At 31.3% G+C, this 24,360-nt stretch overlaps 1 protein-coding gene across 6 annotated transcripts in view; it reads left to right on the forward strand.

Moving 5' to 3' along the window:
• Positions 1-22,946, forward strand: part of LOC105232048 (tyrosine-protein phosphatase corkscrew) — a 51,123-nt gene extending 28,177 nt beyond the window's left edge. For 2 of the 6 annotated variants that reach the window (XM_029552725.2, XM_049454946.1), the window contains exons 4-12: positions 14,547-14,712; positions 16,561-16,740; positions 16,823-16,940; positions 17,143-17,694; positions 18,632-18,906; positions 18,978-19,068; positions 19,135-19,324; positions 20,232-20,662; positions 20,722-21,857. In XM_029552725.2, coding sequence (XP_029408585.2) covers positions 14,547-14,712; positions 16,561-16,740; positions 16,823-16,940; positions 17,143-17,694; positions 18,632-18,906; positions 18,978-19,068; positions 19,135-19,324; positions 20,232-20,662; positions 20,722-20,840 — 2,122 coding nt within the window. In that variant the 3' untranslated portion in view covers positions 20,841-21,857. Of the gene's footprint in view, positions 1-103; positions 2,727-14,546; positions 14,713-16,560; positions 16,741-16,822; positions 16,941-17,142; positions 17,695-18,631; positions 18,907-18,977; positions 19,069-19,134; positions 19,325-20,231 lie in introns of those variants that run through there. The other 4 variants (XM_011213619.4, XM_011213620.4, XM_029552727.2 and 1 more) reach the window with 4 other exon arrangements.
• The last annotated feature ends 1,414 nt before the right edge of the window (positions 22,947-24,360 follow it).

The raw sequence follows: 24,360 nt of genomic DNA on the forward strand, positions 1-24,360 counted from the left end.
TATACATATATCGAGCTGCCAGCCGCTCATCACCTCCGTTAACGCTCATCAGTAACACCTCGGTACGCGCGCTTCACCAATTCTGCAAGTCTCAAGAACGCCATCAACAACAAAGCCGTTCGCTTATCGCAGCGCGTCGATCGCCTTGCATGGCGCGGCGCGGCATTTGCTTAAAAAGTATAGAATACAACGGCGTACGTTTCATTTGCGTTAAGACAGCGCGTTCGTACAGAACGTACACTCTGTAAAAATAAGCCATAAAATTCCGTATAAACAAAACAGACAACGAGATCGCGTCGTACGTGTCACAAGTGTGTGTGTGTCTATATAATATCGTTTGTTGATCGTTTTATTTTTTGGAAGTGTATAAATTTTCAAAAACGTTGGAAATGCACAATTTGTGCGGTTCGTAAGCTTCTAAAAGTTTTGAAATCTCATGTATATATATTCATTGAATATATGTGTCTTGCCATAAAAGGTACGAGCCGTAAAAAGAGATCGATCGAAGATCGCTATTGATTGACTGATCGTGCGAGCGTTGAGCGTGTGTTTATGTGATCGGAATTGGAAATTGGAATTTTTCAACATTTTTCAACGTACATTTAATATCGTTGGAAAACCAAAAACGGCGTCCACTCGAAGTTGAACAGGTTTATAAACATACAGACATACTTACAGTTGTTTTTTTTTTATAAAAATATATCTACATATATGTATTCTGTAATTCTCTCAAATAATTTGCGCACGCACAACACTTAAAAGTTCCTTAATTTTATGCACAACTGTGCTTAAAGTAATCACACAGCTAATAATAAAAAATAAATAACTAAGTAATAAACAGCAACAAAATCAGCGAACGCCGAATGACTCCAACTACAAACATCGCAAATAAAATTGTAAATTGTAAGTTCGTGTAAGCTGCGGCAGCGACATACTACATGAAAAATGCATTCATTATATCTTAACGAGCATTTATTTGATGCACAAACGAGCACCGGTCTTGACCACAACACCGAACGTAACAGTACGCCAGTGTCCGTTGTGGCGGCAAAGAATACGCAACTTTGCGTGAAAGCGCATAAACCGATTGAAAAGAAATTGCTGCTTGCTTTGAAAAAGTTCATCAAGTGAAGGACTACACGCCAGTGTATAAGCGAGCCGAGACTAGCCGAGAACAAAGAACGACACTGAAAAGTGAAAGTTAAGGAAGTTGTGCTAGAGAAAACGAACAAAACGTTATTTTTTTTAGCGAAAAAAACGTGTGAAAAGTACAATTTTAGTTTGTGTGCAAAGTGTTCCACAAGTTCAATAGAGTGTTTGAGCTAGTAAAACTTCAATAAAATTATTTTGTTAAAACTGAAAGTGTAGTGAAAAGGTGTGAGAAACAGGAAATATATTGTGTGTGACAATAAGTGTGGAAATTAGTGGAGAAAAATAACTGTAAACTGTGATAAATAATTGCATAAGCGATTTTAGCAAAGCGAGCCTATTTTTGCTGAATATTGTAGAACAAATAAAAACAAAGCTCAAAACAATATTTAACTGGCAAGCAGATGTGCTAATAACTGTAACTGTAATTAACAGAGATTTAACGGTTGACTTAACGCAAAAGCAAAAACATAATTTTGCTGTAATTTTCAAAGCAAAAAAATAAATAATAATAAAGAAATAAATAAATTAAGAAACTGAAAATTAAAATCCAGTTATATATATCAATATATATCAATTTTAATTTACAACAATAAGCAAAACCAGCTCAAAAATTTTTTTGAAAATTTTTTTCGAAAACTCTAAAATTTCTAAAATTTCCAAAATACCAAAAATAAAAACAAGAAAATTTTAAATTTTTGTGCCACAAAACACAAAATATACGCAAACAGTATTAAGTATTAGAAGTCTACTAAAAAGTCTCCTTCACCTAAAAACAAAAACAAAAACACCAAAATGATCTTCAACAAATACATCGAAAAACTCTCCAACTCCTTTGGCGGCACCTCCACCGCCAAGCAGCCACAACCGAAACCAAATCTACACATCAACGATTACAACAACACGCGCAACATTGAATACGAAAAGGCCATGGCAGCTTCTTACATTAATGGTGGCCACTATCATCATTATGAGAAGCAATATGTTGCGTCCAAAAAGAAGAAACCGAATAAAAGCCAACAACAGCAACACCAACACCATCGTGATTTTCTAAGCAACGATGAATTGGCCACGATAAATAACAGCAAGAGCAACAGCAGCAGCTGCAATAGCAGCAAAAGCGGCAGCAGTGGCAGCAACTCTCATCATCACAACAACAGCAATGAAAATAAAAGTCATAGCCACAGTGGTAACTACTTAAAGGTGCCTGAATCCTCGTGCATGCGCCTCAACGCCAAAGATATACCCGCCTTACGCATAACCACCACAGATTTGCAGATTGATTTGCAAACGCGTGAAGTGGATGCTGGCGATCTGTTGCCAACAGCGGTGCATTACTATGAGGGCGATATCTATCGTACGCCACTCTCATCGCTGAATCCTTCACCCGCCTCGTCGTATACAACTTCGCTGTCGACCGAGTCGTTGGCTGGCGCCTGCAGCCCGTGCTCGTCGATGTCGGCTGCTTCGACGCCTACCTCGCTGTCGACGTCGCCGCCGCGGTTTCACAGCCGTCCGCCATCGCTGCGTTTGTCGAAGGAGCTGGCAGGGATATACTGCAAGATGCTGCACTTTCCGTGGGTATTTTTTTTAGCTATTTGTATATTATAAATTCGTATAATATAATATTTTTGTAGATATTCTGGTGATATTCTAGTTAATATTTTCTAATTTTTGTGTAGTGTTTGGTTACAGTGTGTTTGAAACTCCCTAAATTTCTTAATTTTTTTTTTTGGTAAAGTGGCTATTTTGTAGACTTTTGTAAAATGTGTACACTTTCACTAATTATCCTTTTAGAGGTGTTAACTTATTTTTCTAGTGTATTAATTATATATTTTCGCTGAAGAGCCAAGTGGAGAGTTTGGAGACTTTTCCAAAATGTGCATACTTTCATTAATTAATTTTTTAGCGTTGATAACTTATTTTTTTAAATATTATTTATATATATTCGCTGAAGAGCCAAGTGGAGAGTTTGGAGACTTTTCTAAAATGTGTATACTTTCACTTTCAAACTATTTATTGATCGCTAATTTAGTATTATGTAGTGTTCATTAGTTATATACGCTGAATATACCATTTGGAGACTTTTTAAAATGTATGCGAAATACAACGCAAATTATTTCATTTCATCACTTTGCTATTTTTTTTATTTTTCTTAATAAAAACTGTATACTTTCCTGTGTGGGTTCAAAAAACTTCCTTTCTACTTTTGTAGTTTTCCTAACAGCATTTTATTTAAAAATATAACTTTCACAAAATCCCCGTCAAAAGCAATTACAATACAATACACATCGTCTTACTTCGGAGAATCCGTCACACTCTTTTCCTTTCCGCTTACATGACGCTGTAGCCTAATTATATACACGAAAGCGCATCACTGTGCTGACTTTATTTAAAATTATCATCGCTTTGATTGTTCTGCCTCTTCTTTTTAAGCCACACACCACCTATAACGGTAATTTATATTTAATTTTCACGCTCATTGACGTAAGTGATTTACATGGAGCGCATTGAGTGGGTAACCGTTACAAGCAGAGGTCACACAAATCGTTAAGTTGCCAAAAATATGTTACACTTTAATAACTTATTTCGCAAACGACTCAGAAATTAACATACCAGCACATTCATACATACGTACAGGCTTTGAGCTTACCAGACTGCGTATATTTTTAAAGGTCTGTATGTTTACATGTGCGTGGTGGACAATGTTTTGTAATATTTTCTGCGCAAATGTTAAAAATAAATTATTTGCGCTCACGTTTAACAAGTCCACACAGCTACACACATACAAATGTATACAATATCGGTATGTTATACTTAATAAAAAGGGCTTAAAATGCGGTGGCCGAGTAATAATAATAAAAAGTAACGACACCAACGCGCATCGCAGAATAATAATAACAACAACACAGTGTTTTGCATTGTGTGGCGACGCTTGTTTGTTTTTTCTTCTTCTCATTCAATTTAATTGCGATGCTGATTGAAAATGCGTGGCACTAGTGTCGGTACAGATAATTAGCGAGTTGGATGAATTGAATTTACTCACATGACATTTTTTTGCAGGTTCGTTATTTGTTTTTTTGGTGGACGATGAAGAGAGGTGGTCATAAATTTACAGAAAATATTAAGATGAATTTATTATGGAGTTTGCGCAAAAAATATATATAATTTCAATATTTGCTTATCGTTGAAAGTTTAAAATTTTTCAAAAATTCTTATTTTACTATTTTTAAGCCATAACTTCAATATTTGCTTATCGTTGAAAGTTTAAAATTTTTCAAAAATTCTTATTTTACTATTTTTAAGCCATAACAAGTAACGCAAACTAATTTTGAAATGTTTTTGTTGGTGTGTAGAGTTTGGAGACTTTTTAAAAATTTGTATAAAGCATAATTTAGTGTTAAAAATAGCTTCCTACCATGTTTATCTTTTTCTCCAATGACATTTAACGAAGTCTACAATTTGTAGAGTTTAGCAATGGGTTATTAAAATACTAAAGCATTGTTTGGGTGATAAAAATAGCTTCCAAACATGTTTGTCGTTTTCAATAATGACTTTTAACGAAGTCTACAATTTGTAGAGTTTAACAAAAGCTTATACAAAAACAAAAAATTTATTTCGAAGTATATAGAAAACCACTTAATACTATTTTTACGCTTTTAATGTTCGCGTAGGCTGTGTAGTGTTAATAGAGTTGAGTTTCCTACAAAATAGGAAATCGAGTATTTTTGCTAGATTTACTCAGCATTTTTATTATGTAATTATTTATGTATATTTGCTTTAACTTATTTTCCAATCACAACTATCCTATTGTCATACAAGTTTTAGTTTACGAGCTTGTCGCTAAATTATTAAAATCACTCTCTAGCACTTTACGTTTTACCCAACCACAGAATTGTGCTACACGTGACTACTTACGATATTTTCTTGTATTATATAAAGTGTCATAAAATTCCCAACGTGTTTTCTTATTATTATATTGTGACTACCTCTCAGCACTGACCCTTCTACAACATTGTTTTAGCGAAAAAAAGAAGTGAAAAGAGCGACGCCCATGCAAGTTAAAAAACGTACTCGCATACATACACATACATACAAGTATGTATACACATATCTCTATAAATATGGGTAGGTGAACGCACGTGCGTTTAACTGATGTTGTGACAGCTTTGATGATTTTGTTTTTGTATTTGCTTTTCTCTTCTCAATTTATTTTTATTTGTTTAGCATTTGAGTGCTACTTTATAGTCAGCACATTTTTTTCTCACACAACACTTACATAATTATTTACATTTCTCCATAAAAATTATAGCAATTTCATTGACGATTATAAATAATTGTGATTTGGCGTTGCGCTGCCGCTTTTGCTTACTTCTACTTCCTTCAAACGATTAACTAATCTTCTATTATTTCAATGTCTTTTTTTTTTGATTTGTTTTGAAATTAAGTCAAAACTTCGCATTACAAGGTAGTTTGTTAGTTAATTCGAAAAATTTCGCTATTTCGACGACATTTCTGCGCCGTCTCCAGCGCTTAATGTGCGCAAGGCATTCACATTGCCTATATTTAATGGGCGCAATCAGTGCTGTGTGCATTTTTCGCAAGTGTCAACTGATTTTCTGTAATTGTAGCAATTGCGACTAACACATATGCGCACAAACCGCAAATGTGCGGCAATTACGTTAATCATACGCCCCGTGGTGTTTGCTAATATTTGCATTTAGGCGTTCAAATGATATGCTATTGCGGCAAAGAAGTGCTGCTGTTAGAAATTACTTAACAATTAGTTGACGTAATGACATTTATAAATAGAAGTAAACAATAAATGATTTAATTTCAAGTAATTGGCGTGTATTTGAAAAACTAGAAAACCAAAAATGGCAGAAATTTTAATGAAAAATTTAGGAATGATGTTTAGTTTATTTTGAACGTAATTAGGCTATAAATACAGGAAAAAAACTTTTTGGAGAGTTTTTGAAATTTACATGAATAAAGTGTAGACTTTTAAAAATTTTTCGTAATGTGATGTGCGATTATATCTACTGTTCCCATTATGCAATATAGTGTGTAGAGTTTCAAAAAACTTGTCGAAAAGAATGAAAACTGATCAAAACAGACCATTTTACCGGCTAAAAAAATAAAAAGTGTGAAATGTAACAATTAGTAGTTTCAAAACAATAAATGGTAGGTATTTTGGAGAGTTTCAAATCTTTTTTAAAAATATATAACTCTAAATTGAAAGGAATTAAATCATGTAAGATTACTTTTTAGTGTGATAATTAGTGTTTTTGAAAAGTGGAGAGTTTTTGAAAATTTTTTTCTGGTAGATTTGTTCACAAAATTCAATGAACTGAAAATTAAAGCAGTCTAACAAAAAATTATAAATAATTATATATATATTATAATGTAATATAATTATTATAAACATTAAATAGGCAAATGCGGGCTTCTGAAAAGTAAACATTTTAAAATTGAATCTTTTTAAGTTTTTTTTTCAAGAAAATTTAAATTTAGTTTCCTTCACAATAACCCAATTGTTCGATATATAAGTACATATGTACATTTTTTTTCAATTTATAGCGCCACCACGTTTTTAAAAGCCATAAATTTACTGTTAATTACACCATTTTTCACGCGTGAAAATAAAATAAAAATTAAATTTTTTCGCAATCTTTTGCGCCCACAAGCAACCAGCTGCCGCTGTTGACGGACCAGTTTTGCCCGCTTTCATTCAATACAAACTGCTCTACGAAACAGCAGCGCCTATTAAATGGTTTGTTTACATCGTGGTTGCCGTTGACCTTAATCGCGTCAAAACGATTTAATAATGCCAGTGTTGAAACGTCATGCGAGTTAAATTAATTTCTTTTATTATCTTTTAATAAATAATTTTTTACAATTAAATTTCTAAGCAATATATAATTTTATGCTTCCTGGTCCAGCTGCAAATTATTTAATTTTCGAAAAATTAGCTAAAAAAATAAAATAAAATTATTTATAAAAAAAGTAAAAAATTAAAGAAAACTTTTTCTTTAGTAATTAATCTGTTAATAATATATTATTTACTTATTAAATCGTATGGTCAATAATTCCTGTTTAAGGTACCAGCCAACGTTACTAGCATGCAACTGCTAATCAATGCCTTTTAGTGTTTTCTCGTTTTTTTTAACAGCAAAATTCCCCGCAATTTCTATAAAGCTTTTAGTAACCTGAATGGAATTGTTGTGCAATACCTTTATTGAAAGTAAATATGGGTTAAGGCTTAATCGAAATTAATAAAAATTACATAAATAAACAGCTTTTAATTAAAGTTAAATAATGGTCTGCTTTTTTGTGAAGTCTCCGCGTGTTATGCAGCGCCCCAATTTATGAGGAGTAAAAAAACTGTTTTAATATTTTGTTGTTGAATTTATCTTCTGTTCATATGATGGAAATATCCTGTAAGCAATTTTTAAAAATATTTTTCGCAATTGGAGACTTTGGAGACTTCGAAAATCTGTTCAAAAGCTGCCGCAAATCTTTAAAATTACTCTATATATAACTAATAATAGAATGCGCGTACTTTTGCAATGTGGAGAGTTTGGAGACTTTTGTAAAAATTTAATTTTGAAGAAAAAAAGAAAATATATGCATATAGAAATAAAACAAGTTTTTTTTTGCAAATTAAACAGTTAATTTTTGCGTACGAAAGTTTGGAGACTTTTGAAAAACTTATTTTTCAAAAGAAAAAAATTAAATATCTGCAAGTACAAATGAAAATATGTTTCTTAGCAAATTTAACAGTTACTTTTTGCGAACTCCTTTCAATATTACTCATACGCCCCGAACAATTTAAGTTATCAAAAGTCATTCAACTTTTAATAAAACATTTCAACACATTTTAACAATTTGTCAGTGGTTTTATTTATTTCTAAATCAGCTTTAATGACTCTTATACAAATTACGGCATTATTGGAATACAAATTATTTACAAAAAAAACAAAAAAATACTAATCTATGTACCAAAAAAACTAAATATTAGCTTTGTTTTGCATATTTTTTTTTTTTACTCTATATTTGTATGTGTACAAATCGAAAGGTCATTGACTAAAGCTGCACGTCTACAAATTTACTTAAACGTCTACCAGCTAGATGGCTGAACTGGTTTCGTTAGCGTCAACAACTAATTTAATTTACTGTAAAATAGCCAGCCAAGCGCTTTGGGTAGCTAACCGGCTTAGTAAACCGGGTGGGTGTCTTGCGTCTATGTTTTACGTGCCATTTGTTTTGTTTCCTCTTTTACATACATGTGTGTCTTATTCATTTACATTCCCATTAAAATGCAATATAAATAGTTTGTAAGAAATTAGGAAGTGCGCTTGTGTAAATAACCGCATTAGTGTATAAAGCTGACAGCAGGCTTTATTTTTATAAATAGTTTTGGTGCGTGACTTTAGTCACGTGCTGCAAAATAATGCGTGCAGTTCGATATTTGAACTTGATACAAATTTCGACAACAAATTTAAAAATATCTGCATTTCGTTACAAATTTAAATGGTGTTAATCGTTTGCTCAAGGTACGTTTTCATGACGAGTTTACGCACTTTTGCATGACTTTTTTGATCGTGGAGAGTTTCAAAACTTTTTCCAAGTATGCAAAAAATTAACTCAAGTGTACTAAATTTTATGTGAGTGCTTTTAAGCGCCTTATTTGCTGTTTTTAAAAAGTGGAGAGTTTTTGAAAATTCTATTTTTGGCAAATTAAATTAAAATTTAATTGTTTGTATGTTTTTGCGTGTTGTATTATACTAATTAGCGCCTTATTTGCTGTTTATAAAAAGTGGAGAGTTTTTGAAAATAGTATTTTTGGCAAACTAATTGAAAATTTAATTGTTTGTGCGTGTTCGTATGTTGTGCTATACAAAGTTTTGTTAATGTAGAGTTTGTAGAGTTTTTAAAAATCTGGTATTTAAGTGTAGTAAATGGAATTTTTTTTTAATTTATTTTATATTGCATATTTTGGTAGTAAACCAGCTTCAGTGTTTGCCAAGTTTACCAAAATTCTGTTAAAGGTTGCTGTTAAGCCAATAAGTTTAGTTGCTATATCCTTCAGTATACATTTCTTAGCGGTTTAAACTAGTTTCCGATCACAAGCCATATGCTATTTTCTACTTTTACCTGTATCGAAATACTAAACAGGCACGTATTTCTATTTTCTTTGTACATGCTTATAAACATACATACACAATCCAGCAAGTTTTTATTTTAAATTATACTCATAGTGCTAATGAGTTTTTGCTCAAGGTTTGTCGCTAATTTTACAATTTATGCTTTAAAAAGGCTTTGTAGTTACAACCATCACTTCCAGTAATCGTGCTTAGCGCAATAAGTAGCTCTTTAAACCTCATGAATGAGTCCATTTTTATTAAGTTTATTGCTTTACAACATTGTAATGTCGCTGAACTGTCGTCCATAGGCGCCACGGCGTATGAGCAATTTACATGCGTATATTAATTATACATAGCATAATATGACCGACCTTGTGCGCTCTTTTGTTGCTTTATTTGCATACCTATATTCCTCTAGAATGAGAAACGCACATAAAACGCATTTGTTTATTTACATCTTTATTTTGTTTATATTTATTATACTTTATTATTTATTCTATTTTTCCGTTGGCATAAATTTGCATTTGCGAATGAGAAAAATGTCTGCCTCTTTCACACTCTTTTTTCACTCTCTCTTGCCTTTGTTTGCTTCATAATCTTTTATTAATGGAATATTTTCTTATTTATTTAATAATTGCCATTTTTGCGGTTTTAGAATATAATTTTTTTTATTTACTCAAACCCACATGCTGGTATGTGAATATATGTTATGTACGTAGGTAGATATGTACTGTATGTACTGTATGTTTGTATATTTTGTTTTTAATTTGTCAATATACTTGATGTGTTCAAAAACTCACATGACTTTATGAAAGTTCATTATGCTAAGCATACACTTTAATTTATTTAAAATTAGGCAGAGTAAATTCTTTGAAAACTTCTATAAACACTTAACTGGCATACTTATGTACTATGTAGTATATGGTATATGCAAATATTTACTTCAATACATAGACACAGATAAATTTGCAAATATTGTATCTGACTGTCAGATATGTTAAACTTCAATAAATATATCTACTAAGCACAGAAAAATGTGTATAGTATTTCATTTCATTTCTAACACATTGAATCTGCGCTTAGTGGAGAGTTTGGAAACTTACTGTAAAAGTAATAAAAAAACTTTTATTCATAATTATGTGAAATTCATGCGACGTGAGTCAAAATAACAATTTTCAGTTAGTGTAGAGTTTCAAAATTAAGCAAAACAATGTCCAATAAGATTATTATATGTAGTTCTTGCAAGCAAGTGAACCTTATAGAAAATTTCGCAAGCTAAATTCATGCCTAGTGACACAAAAGAACGAGTTTCAGTGAGTGTAGAGTTTTAAAATTGCTCAAAATTGTGTACAATAAAATTAAAATCATTCATTCATTAAAAATAAATAAAGAATTAGAAAAATTAAAAAAGTGGAGAGTTTGGAGACTTTCTCAAACTTTTGAAGAACTTGTTAGAATACGTTGTTTATATCATTTTGTCAATATTAAAGCTTCATTTAAAACATTATTGTCTTAAAAGTGGTTATTTTTAGAATGAAACTACAAAAAGCTACTTACTTTTAATATTGTATGTAATTGCTTCGAATTACAGTATCAATGAACTCGCTCAAAGTATTACAAGGCCAAATGGTTAGAATTTTTTTAATTAGCTACATATTCATAATAATAATTAGAACAATTAAGCTCTTAATATATGCCTTTAGTGATTCCTTTTAATTAATTAAACAATTGCTATGTAATTAGATTACATGAATTATTTACGCGCTAAAATAAGTGAGAGCAGCTAAAATATTTGATCTAACGTACTATGTATGTATGTGCATCGGAGCTGAAATAATTAATGAACTAATCAATGGTTTTTTAAATTAGAAATGCTACTTTCATGCAAAAGTAATAGTTTGTTTCATAAGATGTGGAATTTTCGCATTTACATCACAATTACACAACTATCGTCGTATGTTTTTAATTGCTAATGTAGACTTTCAAAAATCAATACAAATTGAAATTCTAATTTTGTAATTAGTATTCGATGAGCATATATTTCATTACAAATTTTCTTTTTATAGATGTGACAGTTTTTCAAATTAATAGCGGTTGTAAAGAACATACATTGTATGTACATATACAGATACAAATATTTTATTCAATATATAAATTTTGAGCGTTCTGATGGCTTGTTTTCAAGATTTTTTGTCAATATAGGCTCTTGTTATAATTTAAAACTATTTGGCATGCATTTTAGTAATAACTGATATTCGCTTTACAAATTTGCAACATTTTTTACTAGTGGAGACTTTTCGGAAAAACGTAGAAACTGCGTAAAAATGTTCTAAAATTAGTTTTTCTTACATTTAGCATTATTATTATTGCATTTTGACGTGTGTAGAGTTTGGAGACTTTTTCTAAAATTACGCAATATTAAAACATTAAGTGCAGAAACTGCGTAAAAATATCTAAAATTAGTTTTTCTTACATTTACCATTATTATATTTCTAAAATGACACAATATTAAAATTATCTATTATATCTAACGATATTTTGAAGATAAATTTGTTTTTTTTTTTAAGCGAGATTGTAACTTTGTGCTACTCAACCTACTTTAAGGTTTAAAAATATCAATTTAATTACTAATTCAACCTCGTAGAACCCACCATTATTCAACGTTGTACATTTCAACTGACACACATATCCGTATATGCAGGCCACTGACCTTCATTTGGTGATGCACCTGCTCCAACTCCCACCAAAGTTCCGCTGCTATGTCATACCATAACGGCATGACTCTTTATCGCCATTGGCAATTACATGCCGCTAGCTACAAGTTTCCTTGAAATTGTTGCCACGAAGTGTTTTTCACTTAAAAATTTAGTAGAACAAAGCGATAAATACAAAAAAGTAAGCAATAACAATGAGCATGCGATTCCTTCCGACATGGCCTTCGCGGTAACTTGCGAAATTGTGAAATAAATAGGCAGAGGAAGTAGCGAATATAAGGTCAACTTACCCCCTTAAATATTGTTAAATATATTTGCATTTGTTTGCATGTGCATGTGTCTGTAGATATTTATGTATGCGTGATGCAACAACCTATATAGCGCATGCAGCGTGCTAGAACGCACATTTATTAGTCGGCATATATGTAAATATGTGTATTTATGCATGTGAATGCGCAGCGAGCATGCTCAGCGTTGAGTGAGAGCGCGCTCAGCTGTTCCGGGCCAAGTGCAAGTTGCCTTTTTCGTTGGCGAAAACTGCAGCAACAATGCAACTTAGCCATAAACCAAATGTGCAAGCTTGCACTCACACATACGCGCAGCGCTTGTGTATATACATACATATGTGTTTGTGTGTTAACATTTGCTTTGTGCTCAAATGCTAACAGCTGTTGTTGCTCTTGTTGGTTGAATGTTGTTTTTGCCATTTATTGTCTTGTGTTGGCCGCAAATCAAGCTGCTCGCAGCCCGACAAGTGGGGAATCGAGCGTTTGGCTGGCGGGCAAGCTCACGGCTCGATTGTCGGCAGTCTATTTGACGAGCTGGCCGGACGTCGTTACACGCTCGCCAGCAGTGCGCGCTCTTTTGTTTTGATTCCACTACGTACTTCTCTAGTTCGATTCGTGCTTGGGGGTTTACGCTTACGGTGACTGGCTGACTAGCTGCTTAGGGTCGCCTATTCTGGATGTGTGTTGAGGGTTGTAGTGTGACGGCGGCGTGTATTTGGACTCGACTTATATGACACCATATAGAATTGCGCGCTCTCATATATATTCACTTACATATCTACACAAATATATGTATGTATGTTTGCTTTAAATTCATATATTATGTCGCTGGTTTGTCGTCATGTCCATCTATCCACACATCACACACACACGCACACAGTCTACAAAGCTTATAGTACGAGCGCTTGAACTGGCTTTTGTGCATCGCACCGTTTTTTGCGCTTTGTAGTACGCAATTGCATTGCGAAGCGAAACGGTGTCATTTACTACAACGAGAATTGTGAATATTAGAACTCTACTTGTTTAAATTCATTCGTCATTTTGGTATAGAATATTCACCTTCAGATGGATTGAATTACGTGAGCTCGGCAATTGAGTTTTTTCTGTTGAATGTTTGTTGAAATTTTGGAGATTTCTGTACGCATAAGAAAATAAGCATTAAAGAAAGTTTTGAAAAAAAAATTAAAAAAAAATATATTAAAAATTAAAAAAAAATATATGTTTTAAAAAAAAATATACATAATTGAAAAAAAAATATTAATAAATTAAAAATAACAACTAAAAAAAAAATAAACAATAATAATTAAAAGTTAGTAAAAAAAATGTAGAAACCAAAATTAACAATGAAATAGCAGAAAATGTAATAAAAAAGTCGTAAAAAAAAATGTAATTTAAGTTAATAAAGAAAAATCTGTAAATAGATCCTCCTTTGTGTGCTAATTACTAATAACAGGCAAAACAATTTCTTGAGATTAACAAAATAAAAAAGATTTAAATTTAAATATAAATAATTAGAAAGAACAATTTTAGTTTAAAAATATAAAAAACTTCAAAAATAAAGGTATTTTTCTGTCTGAAAAAGTTGCCATTTAAGGTAAGGGAAGAGTTGTGTTTATTTTTTATAAATTGTTAGCAAACAATGCATTAAAAACTATATAAAAAATATATTTCAACAATTATAAGCAAAGTTAAAACTTCATATTTGGCTAAGCGTATTGTAAACAAACGAAAGTAACGCGTAGGGAGCACGAAAATATTGAAATAAAGACGTTCGCAGCAATTTGCAATACAAAGAAAACTCTCCAAAGATAAACATATTTTCGAAAAGGCTTAACATCAGTAAAATATGTTCCTTAAGCATTAAAATGCAAAATTTAAACTTAACTTCGAAAGTGGAGAGTTTGGAGACTTTTCTAAATTTTGTTGAAATTTTGTTTTTCAGTGAGATTATAATGTTTTGCGTATAAAATTTACATTTAAAGTGATGAAGCAAACGTGGAGACTTGCAAACAATGATTTAAAATAAGTTTTTGTATGCTAGAACTTTATAAAACGTTAAAAATTTACAAATAATGACGGCTGCAAAACTTTATTGATTTTGCTGCCAAACATTTTAACTGTATTTCTACGACTTTTATAATAATCTTATGTAATAAATATTATTCCACTATATGTATTTACGGTATTTACTTTAATTTAAATTATTTTTAATTTATTTCCATCAATATTTTTTCTTTATCTTTTTCTAGATGGTTTCATGGCAATCTTTCGGGCAAGGAAGCTGAAAAATTGATACTAGAACGTGGAAAGAATGGTTCATTTCTGGTGCGTGAATCTCAAAGTAAACCTGGTGATTTTGTGCTTTCAGTGCGTACAGATGATAAAGTGACGCACGTCATGATCCGATGGCGGCAGGTGAGTTTTGTATAAATTAGCTTTACAATACCTAAAATTGCTTTATATTATAATTTTTAATGAGAATAATGCACGAAATGTTCTAAATACTGGTAAATGTAGTCACAAATTTAACATAAATAACAAAAAATGCGTAGAGTTACATAGAATTTTGATAAAAAAAACTATCCAAATAGTAACAAGCTGTTTAAAAATTTTTGTAGCAATAAATATTTTCAGTCAAATATAAAAATGTAAAATTTGCACTTAATTTCCGAAGTGGAGAGTTTGGAGACTTTTTGAAATTCCAACGAAATAAGTTTTTTCAAAGCTTAGACATGTCGTAGTGTGTCTTCCTACATTTTTTCTCAATCTTTATTAGTATTTTTTTAATACATAATTATTTTCTTCTTTCTACTCTGTAATATTTTTTATATGTACGTTTCATGAAATTCTATGTTTTGTGACTCACTCATCCAAAATTTGCTGCGAAAATATGTATAAAAAATACAATTTCCATTACTTCAATGTTTTTCCTCGAAACGTTCGACCTTGAAATTTTCGTACATAGCAACGTAACTTGCAGCCAACTAATACAGCAATAACAACAATAACAAAAATCATTGTAATGTCAGTGGCAGTCAAGCAAATGACTTGCGCCAAATGCAACAATAACAACAAATGCAAAAATATTCGTATTTTGTTTTGGTTTTTGTGATTGTTGCTGTTGCTGTTGTTGCCAGCAAGTCAATTACTTAGAAAATAGTGAGAATATGTAAAAATATATAAAAAATATATAACAACAACAAAAAAGGTGTTAAATTACTGCTTAGACAAAAAACCAAAAGCTAGTGATCTTTAACGGTCACAACAACAGCAAAAACAGCAAGTAAAAAATATAGCAACAGTAAAAGCATTGCTTAGACACGATAAAAATTGCGATAGAAATAGTAACAAACGCGAATATGCAAATATATGCATGTTATATTATGAAAGTAGAAACATTTACCATAACAACAACAATAAAAACACGCCACAATAAACATTGCGATTTTGCAGCGCCATAAAAAGGAAACAATAACAAATATTGACAAAGTTTTGAAGTAATAAATTAGTTGGTTGCGGAAAAACTGTTTTAAATTGCTTAAGCTAAAAAGCGGAAAAGTAATAACAAAAACAATAATAAAAGCGCTATGTTCTGGGGTTGTTTTTTTGGTTTATTTATATTTTTTTGTTGTACTTTTAGTTGAAAAATACATTTTTGTAGAGTTTGGCAAAAGGTTTTACAATTTATGACAATTGATAAAAGACTGTCCGAATTTATCAAGGAAAATTTTTTTTATTTTTTTTGGAACTATATCAAGTGGCTAACTTTTATTTTTTATATCTGTATTGATTTTTTGATAATATTTTTTATTAAAATTGTATTTGCTTTAGTTTTTTCTTAATTTTTATTTTATTTTGCGGTGGCTCACACGAAAATAACGGTGCCCTGAGTTATCACACTATTTGTAGATATGTACTTACACTCGTCGACAATAGGTTAGACAGAACCGTACTTGCGTTAGTATTTAGCTAACAAATTGGACCTTATTGTGAATCTAAACCATCCTCGAATCTCCTAGAACACGCAAAAAAAAATTTCATCAAAATCGGTCCAGCCGTTTAAGAGGAGTTTAGTGACATACACAAGCACACAAGAAATATATTGTATATACATATAAGATTTTTATGTACTTTTTTATTTGCCGATAAATTTTATTCAACAAATTATTTGTAAATACTATTAAATTTGTTATTAGTTATTTTACTTAATTTAACTGTTTTTTCTACAAACTCATTGTTTTATTTCTCTCCGCTCCTTTGCAGGACAAAAAATACGACGTTGGCGGTGGTGAACCCTTCGACACGTTGTCTGAACTCATCGAACATTACAAACGCAACCCGATGGTGGAGACATACGGCACAGTGGTGCATTTGCGTCAGCCATTTAATGCGACGCGCATCACAGCCGGCGGCATCAATGAACGAGTGAATCAACTGGCCAAGGTAAGTTAAGCTATGGTGCCTAAAACAATATGGCGTATGAGTAACCTTTTCTGTGTACTAATAATACGTTTACACTTTTAAGGGCGGCTTCTGGGAGGAATTCGAATCGCTGCAGCAAGACAATCGCAATATGTTTTGTCGCATTGAAGGCTACAAGCCGGAGAATCGCAGCAAAAATCGCTATCGCAATATACTGCCCTGTAAGTCACAAATAGCCACCAACCAGCATACGTACATACATACACTCGCTTGAAGTGTGTGGGGTTCGCACGTGTGAAAATGCTTATTTTTATTTCCACTCGCCCCCACTTTGCTTGTCGATTTTGTTTCTTTTTTTTTTAGTTAATAGATTTTCATATTTTTTTCCGTTTTCGCTCGCATACCCGCTGTCGCCGCCTGTAGATGATCATACCCGCGTTAAACTATTGGATGTGGACAAGAGTGTGCCCGGCGCTGAATATATAAATGCGAATTATATTCGCCTACCCACCGATGGCGATTTGAATAGCATGAGCTCATCGTCGGAGAGTTTGAATGCCACTGGCATGGTGGCCTCTTGTCCCGCCTGCAGCGCCGCTCAAATACAGAAGAACTGTACCAACTGTCAGAAGCTGAACAAGACATGTGTGCAGTGTGCTGTCAAAACATCTGTGCTGCCGTTGAGCAATTGTATAACGTGTAATAAAAAATCGGATACGATTAATAAGCATAAGCGCAGCGATTCATCGGCCTCAACGGCGACCGCTTACAGCATTGCTAGTTGCAGTTCACGTGCGGCTTCCAGTGCGGGTGGTTTGTTGAAGAAGTGCAACAATGAGTTGGCAGAACGTGATATGTTCAAGGTGTACATTGCGACGCAGGGTTGTTTGCAGACCACGATTGTCGATTTCTGGAACATGATCTGGCAGGAGAATACGCGCGTGATTGTGATGACAACCAAAGAGATTGAGAGAAGTAAGTGTGTGAATGAAATTTGATTAGTAATCATTATAGTGATATTCAATTCAGCGCTTTGAGATTGAAAATAAGTGTATTCAGCTCAGTATTTTGCAAGTAAAATGTTTAAATTTGTAAATACTTCTCTTGTAGAACAATTAATTTAAACTCGCGGGATTTTAATCATATTCAGCGCAGTGAAATCCACATTTTTAGTATTCTAACGAGAAAAAGCTTGCTGAAACTATTATAATATTCAATTCAGCGCTTTTAGATTGAAACTAAGTGTATTCAGCTCAGTATTTTGCAATCAAAATATCATAAGTTTTTAAATACTTTATTTGTGGAGCAATTTAGTTAAATTCGCTAGATTCTTATCGTATTCAGCGCACTGAAATTTACATTTTTAGTATTTAAGTTGAGAAAAAGTTTGCGGAATTTGTTAAAATATTCAATTCAGCGCTAATAGATTGAAAATAAATGTTTTGAGTGCAATGTGTTGCAAAGAGCTTTGCTTTTAATAGTTACCAATCACTTTAATGTTATTCAGCGCAGCCAATAAAAAGAGGGAAGCATTAATTTTTGGGACTAAGTTTATAATAATAAAACTATAACTTGATGCAGCTGATTTTTATATGAGCTCATACTTATATTGGTTCCTTTAAAGCATTGAAGCTATTTTTGGTTCAGAAAAAAGTGCTTAACTTCAATTCAGCGCTCTTTAATTACCAAATTGCGCGAGAGCATATCTATTTTAAGCATAGAAGCTATTTTTTGTTGGCAAAAAAGGAGGTTAATTCAATTCAGCGCGCTTTAATTAACTAATTGCGGGAGAGCACATCTATTTTTGGTACTGCATTAAAAATGCTGACTATAATTCAGCAGATTTTTAGTTGAACTAGTTTTATATACCTTCATTGACATTTACAAATATGTTCCATTGTTTTTTTTGCAGACCGCAGTAAATGTGCCAAATACTGGCCGGATGAGGGTCAATGCCGACAATTTGGACCAGCGAAAATACAATGTCTCACAGAAAACAAAACTAATGATTATACGCTGCGTGAGTTTCTATTCTCTTGGCGTGATAAGCCCGATCGCCGTATCTATCACTATCACTTTCAAGTGTGGCCCGATCATGGTGTGCCCACGGATCCGGGTTGTGTGCTGAATTTCCTGCAAGACGTGAACTCCAGGCAAAGTCAGCTAACAATGACGGGCGAGAATCCGGTAAGTGAAGAAAAGTCTTTTTTTTTTAGATATATTTTCAATTTTCATTTAATTATTTTCAATAATTTTAGGGTCCAATTTGTGTGCACTGTTCAGCGGGTATTGGTCGCACGGGCACTTTCATTGTGATTGACATGATTCTCGATCAAATCGATAGATACGGTAAGTATTGCGAAGCAGCTGCTGAATGTGTCGAGTATTTTAATTGTTTCATTCCGTTACCTACAGGTCTGGGCACCGAAATCGATATACAGCGCACAATACAAATGTTACGCTCCCAACGTTCTGGTTTAGTACAAACTGAAGCACAATATAAATTTGTTTATTATGCTGTGCAGCATTACATACAAACGCTAATACAGCGCAAACGTGCCGAAGAGCAAAGCTTACAAGTCGGACGTGAATATACAAATATAAAGTGAGTACCCACGTTCAGTCAACCAAAAGCAAGTCGTGATGAAACACTAATTCGAAAATTGACTATTAAAATACCTAAAGTTATTGGTAGTTTATAGTTAGGGGTTTTTTGAACAGTGCTGAATAGCGTTTGCTGTTATCGCAAATTATAATTTTGGTATTATTGTCTTGTATTACGCTTAAAATTATAGTAGGCGACTTTGTTTTGACATTCAGCTATGCTGAATTTAAATTTATGGCTGTATTATATGCTACACTAATTTATATAAGTAAAGTAAAGTAAATTTGCAAAAATTTAACTGAGAAAATGCATTGTAAATTTACTAACCATGCGCTGCATGCTTACTATGTAAAATTATTATATAAATCAGCATTGTTTCAACAAAGCTGAATAACATATTAGTGCGCTGAATTAATATTTTTATAGGCCCAACCATGCGCTGCATGCGCTGAATGTATTTTTTATATATATTTTTCTTAATTTGATTAGTTTTTTTTAGTTGTTTTAAGCGCGAAAGCTTACTATGTAAAATTTTTATATAAATCAGCATTGTTTCAACGAAGCTGAATAACATATTAGTGCGCTGAATTATTATTTTTTTAGGCACTTAGATTTTTAATTTAAAAATCATAGGAAATGGCTTAAGTAAACGGGTTTAAATCATATAATGCCAAAATAAATAATTTACTTCCGCAAAATACTTCGAAATTCTTTATGGTATTCAATGTTTAATAATATAAAATATAGTTTTATACATAAATATTACAAGCCTGGCAATTACGATAGAGTTTTCGTATAAAATAACCAATTCAGCAACATTTAAACGCGCTGAATTGACATTTTAACACTTTATGCTGACAAAATACCGTTATTCATGTAAACTAACGCACTCTTCTACCAAATGCAGGTACACAGGCGAAAGCAGCAGTGACACACAAAGATCTCCGCTACCATCAGCAATTTCTAGCGTAAGTTTAGCAAGTAAAAACCAATCAGTGGCCAGCAGCAGCATCAGCATTAACAGCAATGCGACCAGCAACGCCGCCGAGAGTATGAATCACTATGCCAGCATTGGCTCTACAAACGCCAACAAATCGACACAGTTGTATGGCACAGTGACAGCAGCTCCACCACCGTTAGCTACGAAAAGCAAACAAGCGCCGCTGCCACCAATGCCGGCCAGTGCGCTCGGCGGCATGGCATTAGCAACGAAAGTGGGTGATAGCAGTATGCAGCAGCAGCAGCAACAACAAAGCGCTATGCAACCGCAGCAGCAGTCAACAGCCGCTATGCCAAGCACGCCGAATGCGAGCGGCGGCGGCAGTGCTGCTGCGGCAGGTAAGCAGGTATTCACACGGCTTAGTATTTTCAAATCGTTGACTCCCATCGCTTTACAGCCAACGAAAACATTCCCAAAGACATGAGCATGCGCTCAGGCAGCGCTCAGCAGCAGCAACAACAACAGCATCGGCAACAGTCAGCGCCGCCGACACCGCCGCGCTCTAGCTATACATGACAGTTAAGGTTTTAAAAACACCGAAGCGACACAAAACCTAATGTCTTTGTTAGAAATTCTTCTGCTTCTACCCCTCCTTCTCTCATTATGCCAGCACGGGCACTATGAACGTGACTTCAAATGCTGCCGTTCGCTTAAATGTACGCGTCGCGCTTTAGGAAGCACAACGAACTCTAATCAAGTATAAAAAAAGACGTGTTGCGTACCACGTGTTGTAGTGGCAACTCCACGAATTTGCAAAAAAAAGAAAAAATCCCACACCTTTGCCGATTTTCACTCGAATTATTTTTTATACTTTAAATATGCGCCAAAAAGCGCTGAAAACTATTTTTTACATAAACTGTTATTCGTAGCTTTTTTTAATTATTCTATTGACCCTTTAAGGACTTTGTAATATTACTATTTCGTTAATTTTTTTGCTTTTTGGCATACATTTTATTTTATTTTAATTTTAGTTTAAATTGTTTTATTATTTTTTGAAAACTTTCATAGCGTTGCTTGTTAACAATCTGCCAAGCGCCGCTTGCTGTTCGTTAATTTCGTAGTTTTTTCCATAATATTTTCTGCAGTTAATTTTTTTTAATTGTTACCCCAACCCAATTACATTTCCCACTACCACCACGCCCACTTTATGCCCACTTTATGCCTACTTCTTTGCTCGTTTCCGTTTTTTAAGCGAAAAACCGTAATAATAATTGTTATTGTTGTTATTGTACTGGTAGTGTACGTAGTTTGTTGCTGCTGTGGCTGTTGCTGTTTTTTATATTTTTGTTGTAGTTGTAGTTGTGTAGCAGCATCGCTGCTTAGTAGCGTAGCGTTAAAGCAAACGTAAAATTATGATTAAAAAATAAAAAAAAAATAATAATTATTTATATAAATATGATAAAAGCGTTGATTGTGATCTGTATTGATGCATTAAAAAGTAAAAAATATAAAAGTTAAAAGGTAAAAAATGTAAAGCCATTTAAACGTTATGCTTAGCAAGAATGCGTCACCAAAAATCAAAAAATCAAAAATAGAAATATTAAATTGAAAAAAAAAAAATTGGCAACATTAAGCAAAAAAATATTTTAAATATTGCTAGAGTGCATAAAAAAATTGAAGAAATTAGCGTTGAGTTCAAAAAGCTTTGTAGAAACATCAAAATAATTTGCAAGGCAAAATAAGTGTTAATTAAATATTTAAAAATTGTTAAAAAATCAGCTTAAATATGCGAAATCGTGAAAAGTATTTTTTTTGTTTAATTTTTTGTAAAATTAGTTGAGAATTTGTTTATGAAAAGTTCGTTTTTTCGAAAAAAAATGTTTGTTCGTTTAAATCATTATGTTTAAAGTTTTTTTTCAATATTTTTGAAGCAAAAAAATATATATTTTCAATTAATTTTTGTTTTATTTTAAATCACAAATGCACCTTTTATAATATTTTTGAAAAGATGAGGCCTGAAAAATAAAAAAATACTTTTACATACTATAAAAACTTAATATTTTTCAAAAAAATTATTTAAAAGGAATTTCAAAATTCAGTTAAAAAATATACAAAATGTCAATGACTCCTTGTTTCGCAAAAATTTATACAAAAAAACAATATCTGTATCGAAAAAAAAATCTTAAATTTATATAAAAATATTATTTTCGTTAAATTTATATTTTTAAAATTTTTATTTTTTGCTTATTTTCCTTTAAAAATCTTAAATTATGTTAAATAGTCCAAAAAAAAAATGCCGAAAAAATATAATTTTCACGATTTCTAGTTGCCATTTTTGCTGAAAAATCTAACACACTTCAAAAACAACGCAACATTTATTTTCATCTACATAAATACACACAACAAATAATTTACGCTGTTGGCTTGGAACCGACAAAAAACACAGAAGAAAAATTATGTTTTCATAAAATATTTAAAGTAGTCGCTAATTTGTAACGCTGTAATTGTATAAATACATATAAATATTTAATTTAATTTAATTTAGTTTTTTGTATTTTGTAATTGTGGAAATTGCTAAAATTATTGTTATAGCTATTTTAATATCATTATTGCTGTGTAATTACGTATATATACATATTTGTAATAATTAATTTTAATAAATTTACTAATTTTAAACGAAAATTTTAAATTGTTTTATATTTAAATTTTTTATCTGCACTTCTGCTGCGTGTTTTTGTGTTGCCTTTTATTTCCAAAAAAATATTTAAATTTATTTTTTTATGTTGCAGCGCGATTTTAATATGTTTTTGCAAAAAAGAAATAATAAATAAAAAGTATTGCTTGCAAAATATTTCGTTTGTATTGAAATTTGTTTCACATTTTTGTTTTTTTTTAGCAATTAGCAAACCCAAAAATTTGTTGCATTTGATATTTCGAATATTTATTTTAAATTTTTTGCTTAAATTATCGTCACATTAAATTAGTTTGTTTGTATTTTTTTTTATTTTTTATATATTTTGTAATTAATTTTTTTATATTTTAATAATTTTTTATATTTTTTGTATGTAAGTTTTTATGATTAAGCTTAAAGCAAATTAAAAAAAATTGTATTAAATTCGAAAAAAATAATGCTTAATAAACTTTGAACTCCGTTACGCATTAGGCCTTCCATATTTTTTATGAAGATTTCGTTTGTCTATAATTTTTGCGGAATAATAGCGAGCTTGGTAAAAATTAAGTAATAATTTAACAAAAAAAATATGTTTAATACAAATAAATAGTTTGTGAAAATTAAAAAAAAAACTGGGAAATATATAATTTTAAAAATAAAATAATTTTTTTATAAAATATTTTTTCTTGTAATAATAAAATATAAAATTTTTTCATTAATTATTTTAGAAATTTTCAGAATTAATTAAATATATATTTTTTTTTAATAAAACGTAAACATTTTTTCATAAAATATTACACACTAATTATTGCATTTTTTTAGATTTTTTTTAATTTAAGTTTTTTTAATTTAATTTTTTTTCTGATTTTTTTATTTAATTTCTTTTCTAATTTTTTTATACCATATAATATTTTTGATAAGGTCTTTTTTATTAATTTTAATGTCTATGTTATATTTATTTTTACAATTCCGATTTATTTTTCAACTCTTTCACATTTTTTTATTAAAATAAAATTTCTTGAACCTCATTTGCATATTTTCCGCAAAAATAGTAAACAAATAATAAATAGTTCATAGAAAATTTTTTCAAAATTTGTTAATTTTTGTAAAATTGTAATTTAATTATTATTATATTATTTAATAGTGCTTTCACTGTAATTTTTAAAATTGTAAAACTAAGCTTTTGTTAGATTTGTTTTAAAAACATTTTCTATAATAAAATATTAAATTAACCAAATTCAATTTGTTTAGATCTTAACCTCGAATTTTGTGTATTGTTATTGTCAATTAGCCGTAGAAAAGCAAAAATTATAAATACTTGTTTTATTTTATACAAAAACAAATAAATTTAGTTATCGAAAAAAGTCAAACAAAAAATATTACAATTTAGTTAGTAATAAAAAAATAAAATCGCTTTTTACAAGT

This window comes from Bactrocera dorsalis, chromosome 4, assembly GCF_023373825.1.
Source record: "Bactrocera dorsalis isolate Fly_Bdor chromosome 4, ASM2337382v1, whole genome shotgun sequence".
Classification (NCBI taxonomy): domain Eukaryota; kingdom Metazoa; phylum Arthropoda; class Insecta; order Diptera; family Tephritidae; genus Bactrocera; species Bactrocera dorsalis.